Raw genomic sequence first — 18,908 nt, forward strand, 5'->3', positions numbered from 1 at the left:
AATACATTTGAATATTGGTGATTCATCTTACACTTAATGGATTGGAATACTTAATTTTTTATAACTGTAACAGTCTCACAAAAAAAATTCCAATTCAACATTAATATTCTTAACATATATTTTTAAACAATAATAAAATAATTTATTATAAAAAAATAACACAGTAATATCACACCAATGGCCACATTCCTTATACGTATAATATCAACAATAATAGGATAGCCACTAAAACAGACACATACTGTGTTCCTTAAAACTAAATTGAAGAATTATCCATTATCGATCTACCTTAACTGATTAATACCTAACACACAATATAAGAAGTTTAATGAGATATGGTTTGTGCCCATTTTTTCAATCACACAATTTGTATATCAATATTATGTATAGCAAAAATCTATGTCAAAAATTAATATCGCATAAGTGACAACATATTATACAATATACAGTAATAGACAAACACACATATTGCTAACAATAAAAAACATATTGCTGTTTTACATTCTTTTTTTTTTAAGTCATCACTTATAGCAATTTACATTTTTGATTGTATTAAGTTCTTTGATATGAAATGCATACCAACCTCTAAAACACTTAAAGATACTAAATCTATTCTACTTGATACAGTCGGTGGAATAGTTAGTTTTTAATAGACAATTAGTAATAAACAATAATCTGTGATATAGAACTACAATACTTATTTAAGAGAGGTTGACATCATGATATTTAAATCCATTCACATTTTTTTTTAACAATCAATCTATTAAACATTTATACATTAATTTAATCTTTCAAACATTACACAAGATACAACACACATAAGGACTTACTATGTTTAATATAATTATGGTAAGTAAACCTTAAAAAAAATAATATTGTTCCGTATCACAATTGCACTTAAATAATATCAGAGAAGGATAAAAAGTGTATTTGAAGTAACATTTATTTTAACTTTTTTCACATACTTATGTTCATTATTTATAAAATTGATAATTAAATTAAAATTTGAATAAATATTAAGTAAAAAGGTAACTTTTAAAGGGATGGTGAAAATTCCACATATATCTAATTGAATTGATATATGATAAATGTTATATTATTTTCTTCTCATTTCATAGCTTTTAATTCAAATACAAATTTTACCAACAACTGACAAAAATAAAAATTGAATCGCTGATTTTATTATTATCACAAATATCACATTAATAAGTGAATAATATTTTTTAAATTTAAGTATTGGGTGGGGTGGGTATTGCTGACACAACACATTGATTGATAATATAGCTAGGTATGTATAAAAATTGTCTTATTAATCATAGATTTGATTTTTATAAATATTACAACCAATCAGCAATTCAATTATATTAATATATTATAGCAGTTTAAATTAATAATTTTCATATCTATCTATGTACTAATATTTGTATTGCATTAACTTGTAGTTCACCTAAACAAGTGACTAGATACTGATGCAACAATCAGTCCATGATGAGTTTTGCCACAAAAACAATAAAAAAATAATAATAATAATAATAATAATAATAATAATTAAAAACAACATTTACATTTAAATAATTATGATACTTAAGTTTAAAAATTTAGTTAAGAAAAGAGACTGATAATATAAGATAAAATAAAAGTTATTAATACATATAAAATTTAACTAAAATGTTGAAAATATTTAAAAGACAACTTCATCATGAATACGGGTAAGGGGGTCACATACAATTATATTTAAAATTTACATAGGTAGTAAGGTGAAGGGGAATACACTATGGTGATAAAAAATCACAATTAGTGTTATGTAAAATCAAATAATAATAATAATAATATTAATAATGAAATAAAAAACATTTGTCAACATTTAGATTCTGAAGAATATCTTAGATAGTTATGTTGAAGATAGGAGGTGATTTTTGCATAGATTTTGCTTGTGCTTGACAAGAATTAAGCCATTGCATTGGTGGTAATGGCAAATCTCCAGGAGACGGACAGTTATTGAATTTGGCACCAGCATAAAAGTTATCACCATTAGGTGAGCCGCATCGTTCATCAATGTTCATAAGTTGTTTGAGCAGGGCATATTTTTCAATAACCAATTGCTCTATATCATCTTCTTTAAATTTTTTGTAAGTACCATATCTTTGAGGGGATTCGTAAGATGGGGGAGTGTGATGTAATGGCACTTCTGGTAGATATTTATTCGGAGTGTCAATAGGCTGTGAGCATAACAATTGAGGTCTTCTATTTTTTATTATTTGGTTATTTTTAGCAACTTTATGTAAATTTGTTTTACTATCCATAATTTCATCTCCGTCCGACAAACTATGATCCATGAATTTCCTTACATTTGTTGGATTAGATTCATTATAATTTAGCTGTTTAACGCAATTAGGCATTTTTGATTTTGATTTCTTTGATTCATTAACTTTAGAATTTTTAGAGGGACTGAATTCTGCTTTAGGTACGTTTTTTGTTTTACTTCTATGTACATTGCTTGGTAAGCTGTTTCTCCTTGGACGAATTGGTTTGTACATGTTTATAATTTGCATTAAATTATACTTAATGAACAACGTCAACCTATATATATAAAAAAAAATGTTTCTATTAATATCATTGTTTAAAATAACAAATAATTAACATGTAATGATTAAAATGAAACGTTCAGTAAATCACGTTTGTGTGTAAAATGGGGTTAAGTCATTTAAATAATATTTGGTATAAATTCAGTTTATTTCCCCCTCGCCATTTTGAATTTGTTTTTTATCGAAACTTGTATAACTCGTTGAGTTGCAAATAATCAGAATTTCTCGTTCTTACTTTAGAAGTTAAAACCTTCCAAAGTTTGGATTTTATGTTTATACAAACGCACTGAATACTGCTTTATAACGTCGCGCATAGGATATCAAGTTTGGCGAACAATGGTGCATTTAGAATTTAGTTTTGAAGTTGTGGTGATAAAACGTCATAACTACTTATTTACTTTACTTATTTTTACGCCTAAGTTGTTGTTACTTACCCGCTAATTCCTCGCTCTCATGTAATTAAGATAAACTAATACAAAAAAGACAAGACAGACAGTCTGATTCTATAGTTAATTATATATTTTAAAGATCCTATTATTTATAGTAAAAGTAGTTTATTTGATATCATTTTTGAATATGTTTATAAGTATATCTATAGTTCTTAAATCATAATTAAAATCTGATTAATTGGTCAATGGCTTATTTAATATGAGTCAGTTAAATTGATTCATGGTAAACAACTGTGTCTAGTACACTGCAAAAATTTATAATATTATTTTTGTTTTTATTTATCATAGTCAAATAATTATTAAAATTAATGTATTGTATAATAAACAAGATACAATACACTATAACCTCGACTATAAGTAATAATAGGTATTTACTATCTAGATATCAAGTTAATATTCAAATAATTATCTCATATCTGTATACTATAATTAAATTGTATGTACAATAGCAATACACATAGAGAGCAAAAGATGGTATTATAAAAACTTAGATAAAATTATAAGTTCAGTACCTGTAGCCACTTGATAATAAACAGTGTTTAAACAAAAATTTCCATTAGAAATTAAAGATAAAAATAATGGTAAATACCTCGGTAAATACTTTACAAACCATTACGGTGATACATGAATATAGTATAGCATTTCATTCAATACTGACCAGAGTTCCTATTTACTTTTTCCTATCATTATGAAATGTTCAGAGAAATAATTTTTTTGAGTTATGCTCACATACATACGAGCATAAATATTTAATTTTTTTTTTGTTTGTTTATAAATTTTAAGTTGTGACAAATAATTTCTGACAATTAGAATGTACCTATCTACTTAGATCTTGAAGAGTACTTCAGATAATTTTACAGATTAAAAGTATTTTATATAAAATTTTGTAGTAATATGTATCTATATTTTATGGAATCATTATAGTTTTAGTAAAAAAATAAAAGGAAAAATTGTTGAATATTTAAATTTATAGATTCCTTAGAACATTGGTTTTGTAAAATTTAATTAACAGAATATAATTATTTTTATAAGTGATACTGCAAAAAACAAAACTTAATAATGAATATGATGAAGAAGATTAAGTATAATCGAGGGTATAATTGATCTAATATTATGAGAACGAACAAAAAGTATAACTAATTATAACTACCTACTTCATAAGTACATTTATGGTAAATATAGTAGTTGCCGCTTATTGGACTAATAATTAATGGAATCAAATAGACTGGTCCTGATTTAAATGTAGGTATACTTACACATACGTAGGAAAAAATAATTTGTCTATTGGACCCACTCAGTGGAGACAAAGGTATTTTGAGAGCATAGCACATGCGGTTAAAAAAGTAACTTGCCTACCCATTTTTTTATTTAAAGAATAAATATTCTTAATGTACTCTACTCAATTGTGCGCTTATATATAATTTACTCAATTATACTCACTTATTAAGAGGACACCATTTGTTTTCTCCGTCGAACAAATGTACAACATGGCAAATTTTACGTTCACTATAATACGTTTTATCCTGTAATTTCTAAAACTAGAGTGAATTTTCCTCTTAAACATTTTAAAGGCAAAAATTATTTAGTAAAATTTGCCATATTATACATTTGTAAGACATAAACAACAAATGCCTGTGTGGTGTTCTCTTTAACACTTTAGTTCAAGAAATTAATTATTACAAACTATACCAAGTTTATATTATAAATGTATAAACTTCCTTGTGAAACCAATAATTTACATCTATCCCCCTAAGAGCACGTGCAGTTTAAGTACTAGGTTACCTGTATGCTGGTTTAATGGGTCAATATTTATTTTTAAGAGTACCTATATTCTGGAATTTTTTTTCAAACTTTCCCATCAAAAAAAAAGTATTTGAAAACATCAGTCACTACCTATATACTAAACAATGGTTTTGAAAAAATTGATATTTTATAAATTATAACATTATCATTTCATTAAGAATGACAATGTATATTTGAAACACATAAAGAAATACATAATTAGGTAATATTCGAGGTAATAATGAAAATTTATCAGTACCTACATGGCCAAATTTAATTTTTTTAGTACAATAATATATCTATTTTAAATCTTAGACTGTTTGCTTGGTTTCGCCTTATTGAATTATTCAAAGGTCTTATATACTCTGATTCCAAAGTGAGTCCAATAAGCGGAGATTTTATTGTACCTATATTTTTAAGGTGATAGGTATTTCATGAATAGTGGCGCAGCTAGGATTAAGAAAGGGGTTGGGAAGGAGGTTCAAGTATAAATTAAACAGTTTTACAATTTTTGCTAATAGTACATTTACCAAAGAAAAAAATATAACCGGCTTAAATAAATAACAAATAAATACAGCTGACTCTCGATAATTCAAAGTTCAATAATTTGAAAACCTTTAAATTCTCAGTCCGTTGAAAATCACCCGGTAAAATAAAAACAATGTATTTAAGTACACTCAGTAATTCAAAATTAAATTTTGGGAAAACTGTCCACTAAACGTGACAATTCAAAGTATTATCCATTCAACGCTCGGTAATTCAAAGAACCTACCTATATTAACCAAAAGCAAAAAAATTAAGAAAAAAAACTAAATTCGATGGAAGCATAAAACCATTACAGATTTCTTCAAAAAATAATAACTAATAATCTTTTATAATTGTAATTTAATTTACACAGTATAATTATTATACAGTTTAATTTATAATTTAAAAACACTTTATTTGACAATATATAACTCTAATATGTACCACCTAATTTGCTGAAATAATTAATAATTATGTACAATACTAAAAAAATTTTTTTTCTTAACTCTCAGTAATTCGAATTTCTTTTTCTCACTTGTTATTTCAAACTACTCAAAAATTTGAACTCTCGATAATTCAAAGTTTTTCAACAGTACCATCTACTTTGAATTATTGAAAGTCGACTGTAAATCAATGAATAATAAACTTCAATAAAAGGGTTAACACCCAAAAGCCCCCCTAGCTAGGTTAGGTTAGGTTAAGATAATTAATTAATTTGCCATTGATACCTCTAACGGCTCTAACTATTTAAATTACAGGTACACCTACTCATCAGCAGAAAAAAAATCTCAAAAATCTCAAATTATTAGAATTGACCAAAGGTTGGACAAATGCCAAACAAAGATTTGTGAACGCTTTGAGCGAGGCTGCATAGTTAGTTTCGTAAAGATAAAAATAAATTTAAATGATAAGATAGTCATCCCAAATCGGTACCTGTGACACTTGGTGCTCGTGCGATGTCCGCCTACGCGATTTCCAAGATGCAAGTAGGACAACACAATATTATAATATCATAGGTAATGATCATAGATCACTTTGTCAGCAAATATAACGTCTACAGCTCGGCTTAAAGCTTCACGATAACGGTAATAGTAACAGTAATAATAACATCAAAACAACGAAGTCATTGGGCAGAGTACACTGGGTAGGTAGGTTAGGCACTTTCCATGGAATCGGCTCGAACATAGTAACATACATAGTACACTATTCGATCGCAATTGCCCGTTGCCCCACTCTCCTTCAATTCACCCCCTCCCATTCCACCAGAGCGGTAAACGCACCCGACCGAAACAACATGGGCCTCGTTAAGCAGCAATATCCCTCTCCCCCTCCCACCCCCCCCCCCCCCGTCAACCATGATGAAAGGTTTCCATCGCGCAAACAAAAAGAAGCATCTGCTTACCTGGTCACCTATGGGTGGCGGACGTCGTCGTCGTCTCTGGTAACGACGTCGGCGGCAAAATCTCTGGGCCGTGATGAGGATGGCGGACGCCACGCACGCACGCACAGCACGGGCCGCGGCCTGGCGTATGTGTTCTACGGCTAGGTGTGCTCGTAAGCTGGCAAAATCGAATGGAACCGAACAACGATACACAAACTCACTGCTATTAAGATGAAAATAATAATAATAAAATACAATGATGCGGTACCGCACTGACGAGCGAACAATGTTTTTTTCTTCCGTTTCTTTGTCGCACTCGGGACGAACGGAAGAAAATCGCCGAAACAGCAATAGCGATGTCACAACAAAAGGTAGGTGACGGGACGTAGTCGGTATTATATTAATATTAATGTGGCAACGACGCCAATTAATAATAATACAATAATAATAATATAATTCAACTGTTTGCGTATAGATTCTCCGTCGACAAACGCGCGCTAGTTTCGTGAATGTCTACGTGCAAAAATAAACAAATGCCGTCTCGGCCGTCGTTTGTGGACGGCGAAAACGATACAAATAATAATTTAATAACGAATAAACTAGTCACAATGCGATGCGAACGGAGCGCGTCGCCACTGGCAAAAACGCAACGGATGGAAATTCGAGAACGACTGCGGGAAGCGGCACCGCCGTGAAAGTCATTCAACAACAAAAGCCGTGTTACGTAAGTTAGTAGTAGTAGTAGTGGTTACTCGTGCCAGTGTGCCACCGCCCACCCGCCGCCCATCCACTCGCTGCGATCGCCCCACCACACGTCGACGCGGATGCCGATCGGTAGCCTGGTGGCAATGTTGTCCCCCCTCATCACCCTCTCCACCCACAGGCCACGAACAAAGGCACTCGGCACTGTTGCTGTGCGGCGGGTGGTAAAAAAACCAAAATGTGAGAGGCTGCTGCTGCTACTCGTCGAGTATCAGCAGCAGCGGCAGCTGCCGCCGCCGTTCGTCAGTGGCGTACGTTCAGCATTGCCACACCACCGACCGCCCGTCGCCACTACCCACCGCCACAGCGGTTGCGACCTCTGCGGCGTTGTCGGTTGTTGGTGCGGGCAGGGCCGTGATTTCTCGATCGACCTAATGCCGGCCGCCGTCTCGGTGAAAGGCTCGTTGTGTTTACGTAAACGTGACGGCGTTACGAAGAGTATGAAAGTTATTCGTGAGCCGAATACGATGCGATGTAACGTTAACAAATTATTATAGTACCCGTCTATAATATTATTATTTCAGTTTTCGAATACTGATTGACAATAATAACACTGTTTTAAGCCTGTAAAGCGTCTCGTCTCTAATTTTTTCGATCGGTATTTTTCGACAAACGCGGTTTTTAGAATGGGTTGAAGTCTTAGGGGATCTATACCTACTGTTTTATTGGTAGTATTTTTTCTCTTCATCCGTCTAAGCTTGATATTACATGATTACATATCATTTGGCACATCATGCATGTCGGTTTTCAAATTTCTTGGGTCTTGGGTGAATCTGAGGCGATCAACCGACAATGACTGGCGCGTTAGATGTTTTACAACTTTACGAGTAGAATCAATAATGAATAATTCTCAATAAGTATTGAAATTTGTAGTAAGACCGTAGAAGAGTGTATATTTATATATTTCTACATAAATCATAGGCAACAACCCATACAGTAGGTATATGTAGGTAGGTATGCGATCATTGGAGTGGTGAATACTAAATATAAAGTAAAATGTATAAAAGGACATTTTTTCGAGTTTTGAAGAGCTGCTTAGGTCTCCCTCACTCTTCCCCGTTGAAATATCATGTTAATATTGTTCATGTATAATAACACTTATAACTTTTAATTTATATACAATAGTTTTAGCTTAATACATATATAGTTATATATAGTTGTATAGTTGTGTAGTAATGACTATAATAACTATAATAGTAGAATCAAAAATGTTTGTTATATATTTATTATGCTAGATATCTATCTATAATGGTGAAATACATTTTTTACATCAAAAATATAAAATACTACATTTTTAGTAAAGTGGTAAATGGTGACTAGGAGTACTATTTTTTAAAATTCATAAAGCTAATGCATAGTAATATAACTATTTAAAATATATTTTGTCGCCCCAAATTAATAAATAAATATAAATATTACATATTAATATATTATATTATATATTGTAAAGGCTCTGGGGATCTATCTGTATATCTGTATATGACTACATTAAAATACAGCAGCTGCTAATTTTGTATTTTAGCTGAAATTCCACGCATGTATATTGTATAATCAATTACACATAGTGGTTACTGATATATAGGTATGACTGATACGAGAATCGGTTTGATATGGTCAAATTTACCGAAATATGTTTCAAGTGTCATTTAATATTTTACCTTATATATTCCTAGTGAAAAACTGTAATGATTCTACTGAAATAAATGTTATTGAAGAGGTTGGTCATTCAGGAAATTTTTTGATACTATGGTTATGGTAGGTATTGTAGTTTTTTAAATTCGCAATGCTAATATGCTAGTGAGCAGTGAATGAGTAGTGAGTAATGTAAAGGATAATTGGATATGCCAGTCGACAGATAATAATATTCTTGTTGTGTTGTACCTACTGTTTAAAATTGTTTTTGTCGACGAAGTTTTCATAGAATAGGTACTCGTTATGTTATACATAACGTATGTTGTTATGGTTTATGTTATGTATAACGTATAGACTTGCAAACATTGGAAGAGTCATATTCGTATAAAATTTAATTTAATATTTATAGCATATAGGGGCGGGCTGAGGATTTATTTGTTAGACGATCTCCTAATCCAAACTCATATATTAAGTCATAAGTCATAACTCATAATCAAGACAAAATGATTTATTATTAAGACTTTGAACTTATTTTTATACAAACATAATAATATATTTCATAGCTGATTAATAATTATGACAAATAATTTTTTTTTTCAATTAAATTACAAAAACCAAGTCTAACATTCAAGGTTTTTCAAAAAAAAAAATTGAAATGCTATACCTAGAAATTGTAAGATCCAATCGCGTCTAAAATCATAGCTATGTTTAAGTAAGTGGAAACCATCACCATAATATCTGATTCAACACAACAGTGATTTCAATATACTCAACAAATATTCTAATTTTATTATTCTACGATGTGAATTAATGAAGATTGCATAATATCAGTATAAACTATAAATGTATACCTACTAACGAGGATCTAGGTACACTAAAGCATATTTATTATGTATTGTGATTTTTTAATATTTTTACCTATCGAAATGAGTCCGGTTAATTACTTTATTATTTATGTTCGAATTCACGGAAGTTATAAAATACTGATTTAACAATCAGAAATTGAATAAGTTATTAGCATTTTTAATTAATAATAATCTTGATTTATTATTAAACAATTGACTATGCTGAGAAAGAAAATAATAATAAATTACATTAATGTATATAAACAAATACAGACAATATACAGTTCAAATTTCAATTTACTTATTAATATTTAGTCTCTATATTGAAGATAACCGTATATCGTATTGTGGTCCTCCCCCTCTCGACTATACGGTGCACACTGCACAGTCCACAATTACAATTAAATAGTAATCTCTATTATGCAAATACATAATAATGGAAAACAGAAATGGACGGAATTTTTTTTTTTTATTCTGATTCCGATTGATAAGTGATAAAATATACTCTACTATACACCGCAGCGGCACACCTTTAAAATATAATTATAGAATCATTATTATGATTTATGTGCGTCATTAGTCATTACGTGCATCAATAATTTTACCTCTATATAGACTGTACGGTATTAAATTGCTATTGATATTCTCGTAAATAATGTTTTTAAAATTTCATTATTGATTAACGTTTTGTAGAGTTCACTGAAATATTATCGAACATTATAAATCATAACAATCTCTATAGAAATTATTTTTTATTTTTTCACTATGTGGATACTGAGGATTTTTGGTTTTTAAATAAAAATGTACATATTTAAATGAAGCTAACCATAAAATCATGAAGTTATATTTGAAATTCCTTCATTTACGAGATTTTAGATAAGACTTGTGAAATTACTTTTTAAGTATTTCACATTTTCACCCAATATCATGTATTTTATGAAATATAAAACAACAAAAATAAACTATTTCTCTATAGTTTATTATTATAACACAAATTATTATTGCACATAAATTTTATAAACAACTCTGAAATGTATTTGCAAAAATATTGATACAATTTTTTCATGGGGTAAATAGGTAACTAATTTCAAATTATAATAGTACTTTATGTTTCGCTTCCGCTACTTAAATTTCAACTTTGCATTCAAAATTTAAGAGTGTTAAAGATTAGCAGTGTTCCGTAACTTATCATCTAGGCTATTTTACAGTTGATAATGAATAATGACTACTGATGGAAGTCAAGACAAGTGATGAAAAAATTGATAAAATTAAGGGTTTAACCATAGAATAACCAGAAAAAACACCACATGGGTTCTTATGGGGGACAGATTTGCAACACCAGGAAAACTAGGAAACCAGTACTGCAAGATGAAAGATAATTATTCTCATTAGGTATTCTATTTTTCTAGCGAAACTGTATTTCCGAATAAAGGCAATTATCTTTATCTTAACAAATATGTAATGATAAATGATAATACTATCTTGTGTGTGTTTTTTTTTAACCATTAGCAATATCGATGTAACCATAAAAAAAATTGTATATTTTTGTTATACACATAGATACACGTCCGGGCTTCCAACAAATTGATCAGATTTTTGAGTTCTCAGTGATTGTCTATTTTGGTTATTCTGTGGTTAAACTAACAATGATGAACCCAGGATTTTTTCATGACACGTGGGTACCTATGCAGAATAATTTTTTTTTTTGGATAACTCTTCCAAAAACTATTTTTTTGGTATAAAATGTATTTAATAACAGTTATATGTTTAAACTTATAATTTCTGAGCGATAATAGTGTTTTACAATTATGTTTTTTTTTGTGTTTTAACATTTTTCCTATAAATAAAATGCTCCAATTATCAACTTTGAAGGAGGTCTTCGGTAGCAAATATTGGAGTTAGTTTCTGCGTACTTTGATAGGTTAATATCAAAACGTTTCAAAGTAATTGGGAAAAACCAAAAATTATCATCTTAATATAATTATTAAAATAACTGATAGGTGACCAAAAAGTTAGGCCGTTTCCACCCAGATAGTTTTTCAATGTATACAATGACGGATCACTGAAATTGATCGAATTAAAATTTAACACATTTGTAATGTATACTAATATTGTAAAAAGATAAAATTGTTCGTATTGGATAAACTCCACAACTGCTTAACCAATTTTAAAAATTCTTTCATCTTTACAAAGATAAATTCTGTAAACGTAGCAGAAGTTATTTTATTATTTTATTTTAAAAAAAAATATTGAATTTTGAACCTCTTTAATGGAAGTAAGTTTGTTTATTTGTTCAAAAGTTGCTTCAACCGAACTAAACAAAGTTTGCACTTCGATATTATTACCGGAACCCTCGTAGTGTCATTTGATGTTGATTGTCGGTCGTTGGTGTATAGTTATCATTATGTGAATCCACCAAGGTGTCCAACGATGGCTTATGGACATAAATGAGGAATTGTATTTGGTGATTCTCCTACCATTATTGTGGCAAAATACCTTTTAGCTCTGTTGTAGACTTTTAGTATCGTGTAGTAACTGATATTATCGTACCACTCGGTCTAGCACAACTGCTGAAGTCATCTATAATGATCACATTGCAGCTTAGTCTTTCTTTTCTTAATCATTCATCAGTCTTGGGTATTATGCATGTTACATGAATCTTTATAAATGTCTATTTTCTTGGTATAATAGATATTTAAAGTGATTTGTATCAAATAAAATATTAGGTAGGCAAGTAGTTAATTATACAAAAATACTGTAGTTCCAATTCCAGGATAATATCATTGTCAGTTACTGTGGTTTTACGAACAGAATACAAAAGAAATTTGATTAACAGTCACATGAAAATCTTAAATGAATCGATGTTAATACCTATATGTATATATTTTATTTACTATTCAGCTGTAAGCAACTTCTTATTATGAACGAGAAGGTAATCATCTATGACATTGAAGTTTTGAATACTAATGGTTTATTTTTAGTTAATTTAGCTTCTTGTATTTCATGGCATGTATAACTAAAACAATACACTATGTGTATATTCCGTATCGCTATATACGGCTTATTTGCTAGATAGGTGCACGCTGCCCGCGTTTATATTTTAATCCAATTCCGTTATTTCCGCACTCGGGTCGACGACACGCGCGAGTTAACCGCAAAATATAATGATATTACGCAACAAAACTGCAAAATGCAGGTCGCAATTTAATTATTATTAATAGCGTCCAACTGGGGGCAACGGTCGTTCTCGATGTCGAAATCGTACACGTATCCGCCGTTATCGACAGCGCATTTTCGAAAATACACGAGTATCGCTTGCACCTGCCCGTCGGACACGGCCATCCCGATACCTGGTACATGGTATCCGGTCTTCGGTCCGCCGTCTTTAGCAGTTGTGAGACGATGGGCCAAAATCGATTCCAATGATACGCAAACGTTACTTTGCTGCATCTGGTCTCCTCTAACTGGTGGTGTCGGTGACGCGTCCAGAGACCTACTGGTTTGGACCATCACCGGTTTGCTGCCACTCACGTTACTGGCTGTAAAAAAAAATAAACTGTTTAAAAATTAAAAGAGTTTCGAAAAATGTCACTACTTCATTTAAATCACATGTTATTAATTGTGATGATTTACAAAAAGGTTTTTTTTGTTGTTTCCTGTTCAAAAACCAGGAACGGGTGGGAACTGTTTATCACAATACTGCCACCCTACATAAAGGTTTACGTTAACATAAATAGCAGTAAAATCAATGTTTCATTGTTTCATAATACACAATATATAGGTACACTATACGCACAGAACTATATAGTAGTACTACAATATTGTTATATTGTTAAACAATTTAGATCTTCTGTTACCTACTTTTATATTATATAAGTTTATATTATCTGTGTCGATCTGCGATCACCTTTAATTCTATTGTACCTATTACCTACTATCTAACCGGCTAACTTTACATACAGGGCGTCAGGGCCGTAGCTGGAACAAATTTTCGTGGGGGGTTTTAAATCAAATAATATTTTCATTTTAAGTAATTAAAAAAACATTTATTTAAAAAAAAAAATCACATTTTACTATGTTATTAATGCATTATAATTATTTTAAAGTAAATTTATATTATATACAATTATTAATTTTAAAAATATTTTATAGCACAAAATCTATTTGTCGGTTTTTTTCTTTGGCGAAACGATCAATAACTTCAGCCGGATCGATATGCATTTGCCTATGAACACTCAAAAGAGCTAAACCTGTAAATCGTTCTTGGCCTGATGAGTTGCGTAAATAGTTTTTTAATCTTTTCATGGTTTTTTGAGATAAAATGACAATTGACAATACGATCGATAATTTATTGTTCGATAATATATTAAGTATTTATAGACGTTTCGTCTATCGACAAAACGTCTCTAATCTTGTATGACTTATCTATGTATAATATAATAATATATTAATATTGTTATGGACGATCCTGAGATGTCCTCACAAATAAATTCACAAACACTTTAGGACTGATTAACTTTCTGTATTTGTAATTAAGAATAAACGTACAACTATATTAATGAAAAATAAGGCTCTGAATGTTCTGTACAAACGTAATGCTCTGTCTCCAATCCTGGACTGCCGCACTCGCCTTCTATGCGCGAGGCGTCCAGGCCGGTCGTCGGGTCTCGATGGCTTCATCAGCACATTCCTTGAGCCCGACGACGGCTCACACATATACATATAATAATATTAACATATACATATACTAGTTAAAACAGTGGTTCTTAACAATATTATATTACCTATATTATAGAAATCGCCATCAAACTTAGTTACTATATTATTACTTTATTAGGTACCCAAATGGCCAAATTGGCCGCATAGCAAATTATTATAATTAAGTTACTTATACAATTAAATTTATTAGTTGTAAAATATTTCCGGGGGGGGGGGGGGGTTGAACCCCTACCCCTCCCCCCCATATACGGCCTTGTTTACATATAATCTTTATTACAACGTAAAAATAAAATGATACATTTTATCTTATTTTAAATGAAAATATACAATAATTCTTAATAAATTTATAGTCAAATAGTCAATAAACTATATTAACTATAGTTTCTACTATTAAAAATGTCGGGGGTTACCTGCAGGCTGCAGTTACGGACTTACTTGGTTTCTAAGATCTTTAAAATATAACGTGAATCACTTTATTTATATCGGTCCAAAAATCCAATTCTCAATACCGATTCGTGTAGAGGGATTATGTAACTATTGACCAACCATTAACCTACAGTAATTATTAGGTACTCCAGTTAAAGAACTGGATATGATTATTCGTAGTATAAATATTGACAGCCACTTGGTTTGAAAGAACGACAAAAGTGTGTTACCGTTTTTATACTCATTACTCACTCGCACGCACACATATTTATCGAAAAACAGACTAGAAGAATTGTGGTGTATTTTTATCTCGTTATAGTTAATAGTAAGTTGTTACTAACACTAACTATTTCATATGAAAATGTATAAAACGAGGGTGTAACAAATGTTGGAAAAAAATCAAATGAACTATCTCACCTTTTTTCCACTCATGAAGAGTTTCACATAATCATGTATAAGAACTAACAAAATTCTAGCTAATAATTATAAATCATACCATATAGGATCTAAACGACAGACCTGTGCAATTGTCATCAGCAAGAAGTGAACAATCCAATTTCGCTAGGTACCTATAAAGCTTACAGGCGACATCCACGTGCATGAAATAACCGTCATTGGCCAAACATTTGCAGAAAGCTTCGCAGCACAATAACATGGTTTCTTTTAGTGACTAAAACAAAAAAAAAATTATTTAATCAACCAAGTCATCTACACCAATTTTTACACTAAGACAACAAAATTACAACAAGTCAAAAACACTTTTTACCTGTAAAAATAGTAAACTATAAGTGAATTTCCATTCAATTAAATAATGAACCAAATTGAAATTGTAATTTAAGTTTTGATTTAAGTAAAAATAGTAAAACATTGTTTATAAACATTAATACTGTGGCTTGATGTGGCTCGGCGTCTGGTGCTCTGAGTGCCAGCACCGCGGCTGGTACCACTAGTTTCTTGATGGATGATCATTGACCACTCACGGGTTCTAAGTGACAATTCCTTGCAATACATGCATGTGTTTGAATTAACCGTGTCAACCATACCAAATTACCAAGCGTATATTAATTCAAGCAATTTATAAATAACTTCATTATAAACAGAAACAGTCGGTGTACCTATACTGTATATACTATATACTGTACACCGTGTACTGTACTCGCACTCAGCTTTGTCTAGTTCTCATTATAATTCATAAGAATTCTAAAGAAAAAATATTGGTTTTTCGATAAACACGTATATTTTGAATTGTGGATCAAAACAAGTAAACAAAAATTTGAATTATCAGTGTTAGCCTGGTTGAGATAACTATAGGTAGCGATCGAAGCTCAGTCCTCTGACTTATAGATGGGCTATAGATAGACCAACAAAAGAAACATGTATTTTTCCTACTTGATTTTATGTTATTTCTATGAACTTTTATATTCATTAGTTAACTATAAATAGAAAAAAATTAAATGTTTATTATTTATTATAATATAATATATATATTATATATATATATTGTATATAGTGTGTAACCGAAAGATATGAGAAAATGTCATACGTTTCTTTTATACGTTTTTATATTTTATTTGTTATATATTTCTGTTACACTCTATATATTCGTAATAAACCTATTTTGTTTATATATCATTAGAATTATTAATTCATCTTACTTTTGTCCAATGTCCAAAAGTTATGCCCAAAAATTCTATCATGTCCACATGTTCTGCACGGAAATTCCCAATCGTATAAATTTGTTCTAATAGATCGAAATCGAGTGATAAGTCCGACCACACTTCTTCTATTCTTTCTTTAGTGCCTATTGTGGTACCTAACTGAAATAATTATTATCAAAAAACAATTATTTCAACATTATCAATGTATATTCAATTTATCGCATACAATTTATTTATATATCATGGAATACTTACTTGAAAAGCTAATATTCTAAATAGAGTTCGATCTTGATTTTTAGTAATAGTGATAATATTATTGTGGGCACCCAAAGAAACGTATTGATCATCTGTGCTTTTGAAATACTCCGCAGACCAACTTACAATGTCTTCAGGCTGAGATCGGATCGCGGCTTTCACATATTTTTTTAATATTTCTGGTAAATTTTCGGGAACTATTATCGAATTCATTTTTTTTTCAAATATTTTAAAAATTATTATTATGTTGTAATTAAAATTATATTTTAACTAATAATATAGTGTACAGTATACATATGTAAACAATTATTATTTCTGGTATAGTGAATTCGTTAAAGGCAATGTGTTACACGCACATTTACTTACACATGAATATGACGTAGTTTACAATGAAGTAGGTACGATTTTGGTTTAGAAGGGATACACGAAAATAGAGCTTTCCACCCATCCACACGCCATACCGTCGTGTTTTGATATTTTGTTTCTATGGTTCTAGAAACGAATCGATTTTGTTGTAAAAAAAAACCCTAAAACTTCGAAAAAGTTAACTATAGTATGTAACGCATGGACCGTTAACTAAATATTTTTAATTTAAATACATCCATTTATATGGCGATTATAAGAATTAAGCTGAATTATTAAATGTTGGCCAAATAAATGTATAGTTTATATTATTATACGAAAATATTAATATTAAAAAAAATTGGAAAAAATCAGCCATTTGACTTAAATAAGTGTTTTTACCATGTAAATTTTTCTAAAAATCAGATTTACAAATTCGTTATATTGAATATTTCAAAAAACATTTTATATCAATTTTTAAGTTTTTTATTTTCAGTATTAAAAAATAAAAAATGTAGCGCAAGTGTCTATAATTTATATTTAGAAGACATTTTTTAAAAATATTGATTACAACAAAAGTTATTTCACTTGTCAGAATTACAGATCTCTGTGGGACACCCTGTATAGTGGATGATCATTGAAATAAAATTTTACACATTCATAAGAGATGACCATATGTCCATATGATATGACTACTCATTATAGCTTAAATGTTAATTTTTTTTAACAATCAGAAACTCCTGTCGAACTTTGAGTTATCATTGTTATTATGTAATGTGTTGGTTAAAAAGCATATGTTAAGTGTAGATAAAAATCTTGTATCCATAACATAATAATATTATGTTAATATGTTTAATATCAATAGTTTTAGTATTCCTCTGGTATACTACAAATAAATAATATATGTATACGCATATAGGACTTCTTCATACCTAACAGACCATACACAGTGTCATGGGTAAATAACCAATTATTTACCCATGTCGGAGCCACGGAATTTAGTAAATTTGAATTCAGTCAATTTAAAAATATTGTAATAAATATTTAATATTACCTATAGAATTTATCATATTTTCTTTAATATTATTTGTGGCGAGATTAAAACAATTTTAATTTATTTTAGATATGTAATATCACTTGAAAACAATAGATAAATTAATGTCCTATAAAACATATTATCTATCATACAGATGCAACAAGTAATTTACAATATATACCCAGTGCCAAATGGTATTTAGTGTCTTAAAAACATTTTAAAACATTGATTTTTATAGAAATGTTTAGCTTAATATATTAATAATAATAATATTTAGAGGAATAATTTAAGATTTTAATAGCAAAAAAGTTTAAATGGACTTCGTATAAAAAATATAAAAATGTTGGTAGATATTTAATAAAAATCTTAATGGAAAAATAGACTAGTTATTATAGCCTATAGCATGTTTAAAATGTTCCGCAGTGAGTAGGTATAAAAGTACATTATTTGTAACGAGTTTACTATGACAATAAAATAAACAATCTGTTTATTTTATATTTTTCATATTGGG

At 29.9% G+C, this 18,908-nt stretch overlaps 3 protein-coding genes across 5 annotated transcripts in view; 1 reads left to right on the forward strand and 2 right to left on the reverse strand.

The window, feature by feature from the left end:
* Window positions 1–1,347: 1,347 nt before the first annotated feature.
* LOC107166760 (uncharacterized) lies at window positions 1,348–6,881 on the reverse strand. 2 transcript variants are annotated; one of them, XM_089217430.1, is made up of 2 exons: window positions 6,744–6,881; window positions 1,348–2,580 (listed from the first exon to the last, which is right to left on the reverse strand). In XM_089217430.1, the coding sequence occupies exon 2, from the start codon at window positions 2,550–2,552 to the stop codon at window positions 1,884–1,886; it is 669 nt and encodes a 222-aa protein (XP_089073556.1). In that variant the 5' UTR covers window positions 2,553–2,580; window positions 6,744–6,881; the 3' UTR covers window positions 1,348–1,883. The 2 variants fall into 2 exon arrangements, with proteins under 2 accessions (XP_089073556.1, XP_015371038.1); XM_015515552.2 differs by lacking the exon at window positions 6,744–6,881 and adding an exon at window positions 6,275–6,531.
* A 425-nt stretch (window positions 6,882–7,306) lies between these two features.
* Dhc93AB (Dynein heavy chain at 93AB) overlaps window positions 7,307–18,908 on the forward strand; it is an 86,625-nt gene continuing 75,023 nt past the window's right edge. The window contains exon 1 of one of the 2 annotated variants that reach the window (XM_089217425.1): window positions 7,307–7,446. Coding sequence is in view for 1 of the 2 variants with exons in the window: in XM_089217427.1 (XP_089073553.1) it covers window positions 7,336–7,446 (111 nt within the window). In the remaining variant the exon portion in view is untranslated. The remainder of the gene's footprint in view (window positions 7,447–18,908) is intronic. The other variant, XM_089217427.1, reaches the window with a different exon arrangement.
* LOC107172146 (ropporin-1-like) lies at window positions 10,920–17,412 on the reverse strand. The gene is made up of 4 exons (XM_089217245.1): window positions 17,020–17,412; window positions 16,762–16,923; window positions 15,626–15,776; window positions 10,920–13,500 (listed from the first exon to the last, which is right to left on the reverse strand). Exons 1-4 carry the CDS (start codon window positions 17,230–17,232, stop codon window positions 13,166–13,168), a joined length of 861 nt encoding a protein of 286 aa, XP_089073371.1. The 5' UTR covers window positions 17,233–17,412; the 3' UTR covers window positions 10,920–13,165.

Source organism: Diuraphis noxia, unplaced genomic scaffold, assembly GCF_037042655.1.
Source record: "Diuraphis noxia isolate RWA-SAM2 unplaced genomic scaffold, SU_Dnox_SAM2 contig0001, whole genome shotgun sequence".
NCBI lineage: Eukaryota > Metazoa > Arthropoda > Insecta > Hemiptera > Aphididae > Diuraphis > Diuraphis noxia.

Bases quoted from the DNA above. Each gene is read 5' to 3' on its own strand.
- LOC107166760 (XM_089217430.1), bottom strand. From the start codon at position 2,552: ATGCAAATTATAAACATGTACAAACCAATTCGTCCAAGGAGAAACAGC.
- LOC107172146 (XM_089217245.1), bottom strand. From the start codon at position 17,232: ATGAATTCGATAATAGTTCCCGAAAATTTACCAGAAATATTAAAAAAA. The intron at 15,777-16,761 runs GTAAGATGAATT...TTTTTGTTTTAG, and splicing joins CTTTTGGACATTGGACAAAA to TCACTAAAAGAAACCATGTT. The intron at 13,501-15,625 runs GTCTGTCGTTTA...TTTTTTTTACAG, and splicing joins TGCTGATGACAATTGCACAG to CCAGTAACGTGAGTGGCAGC.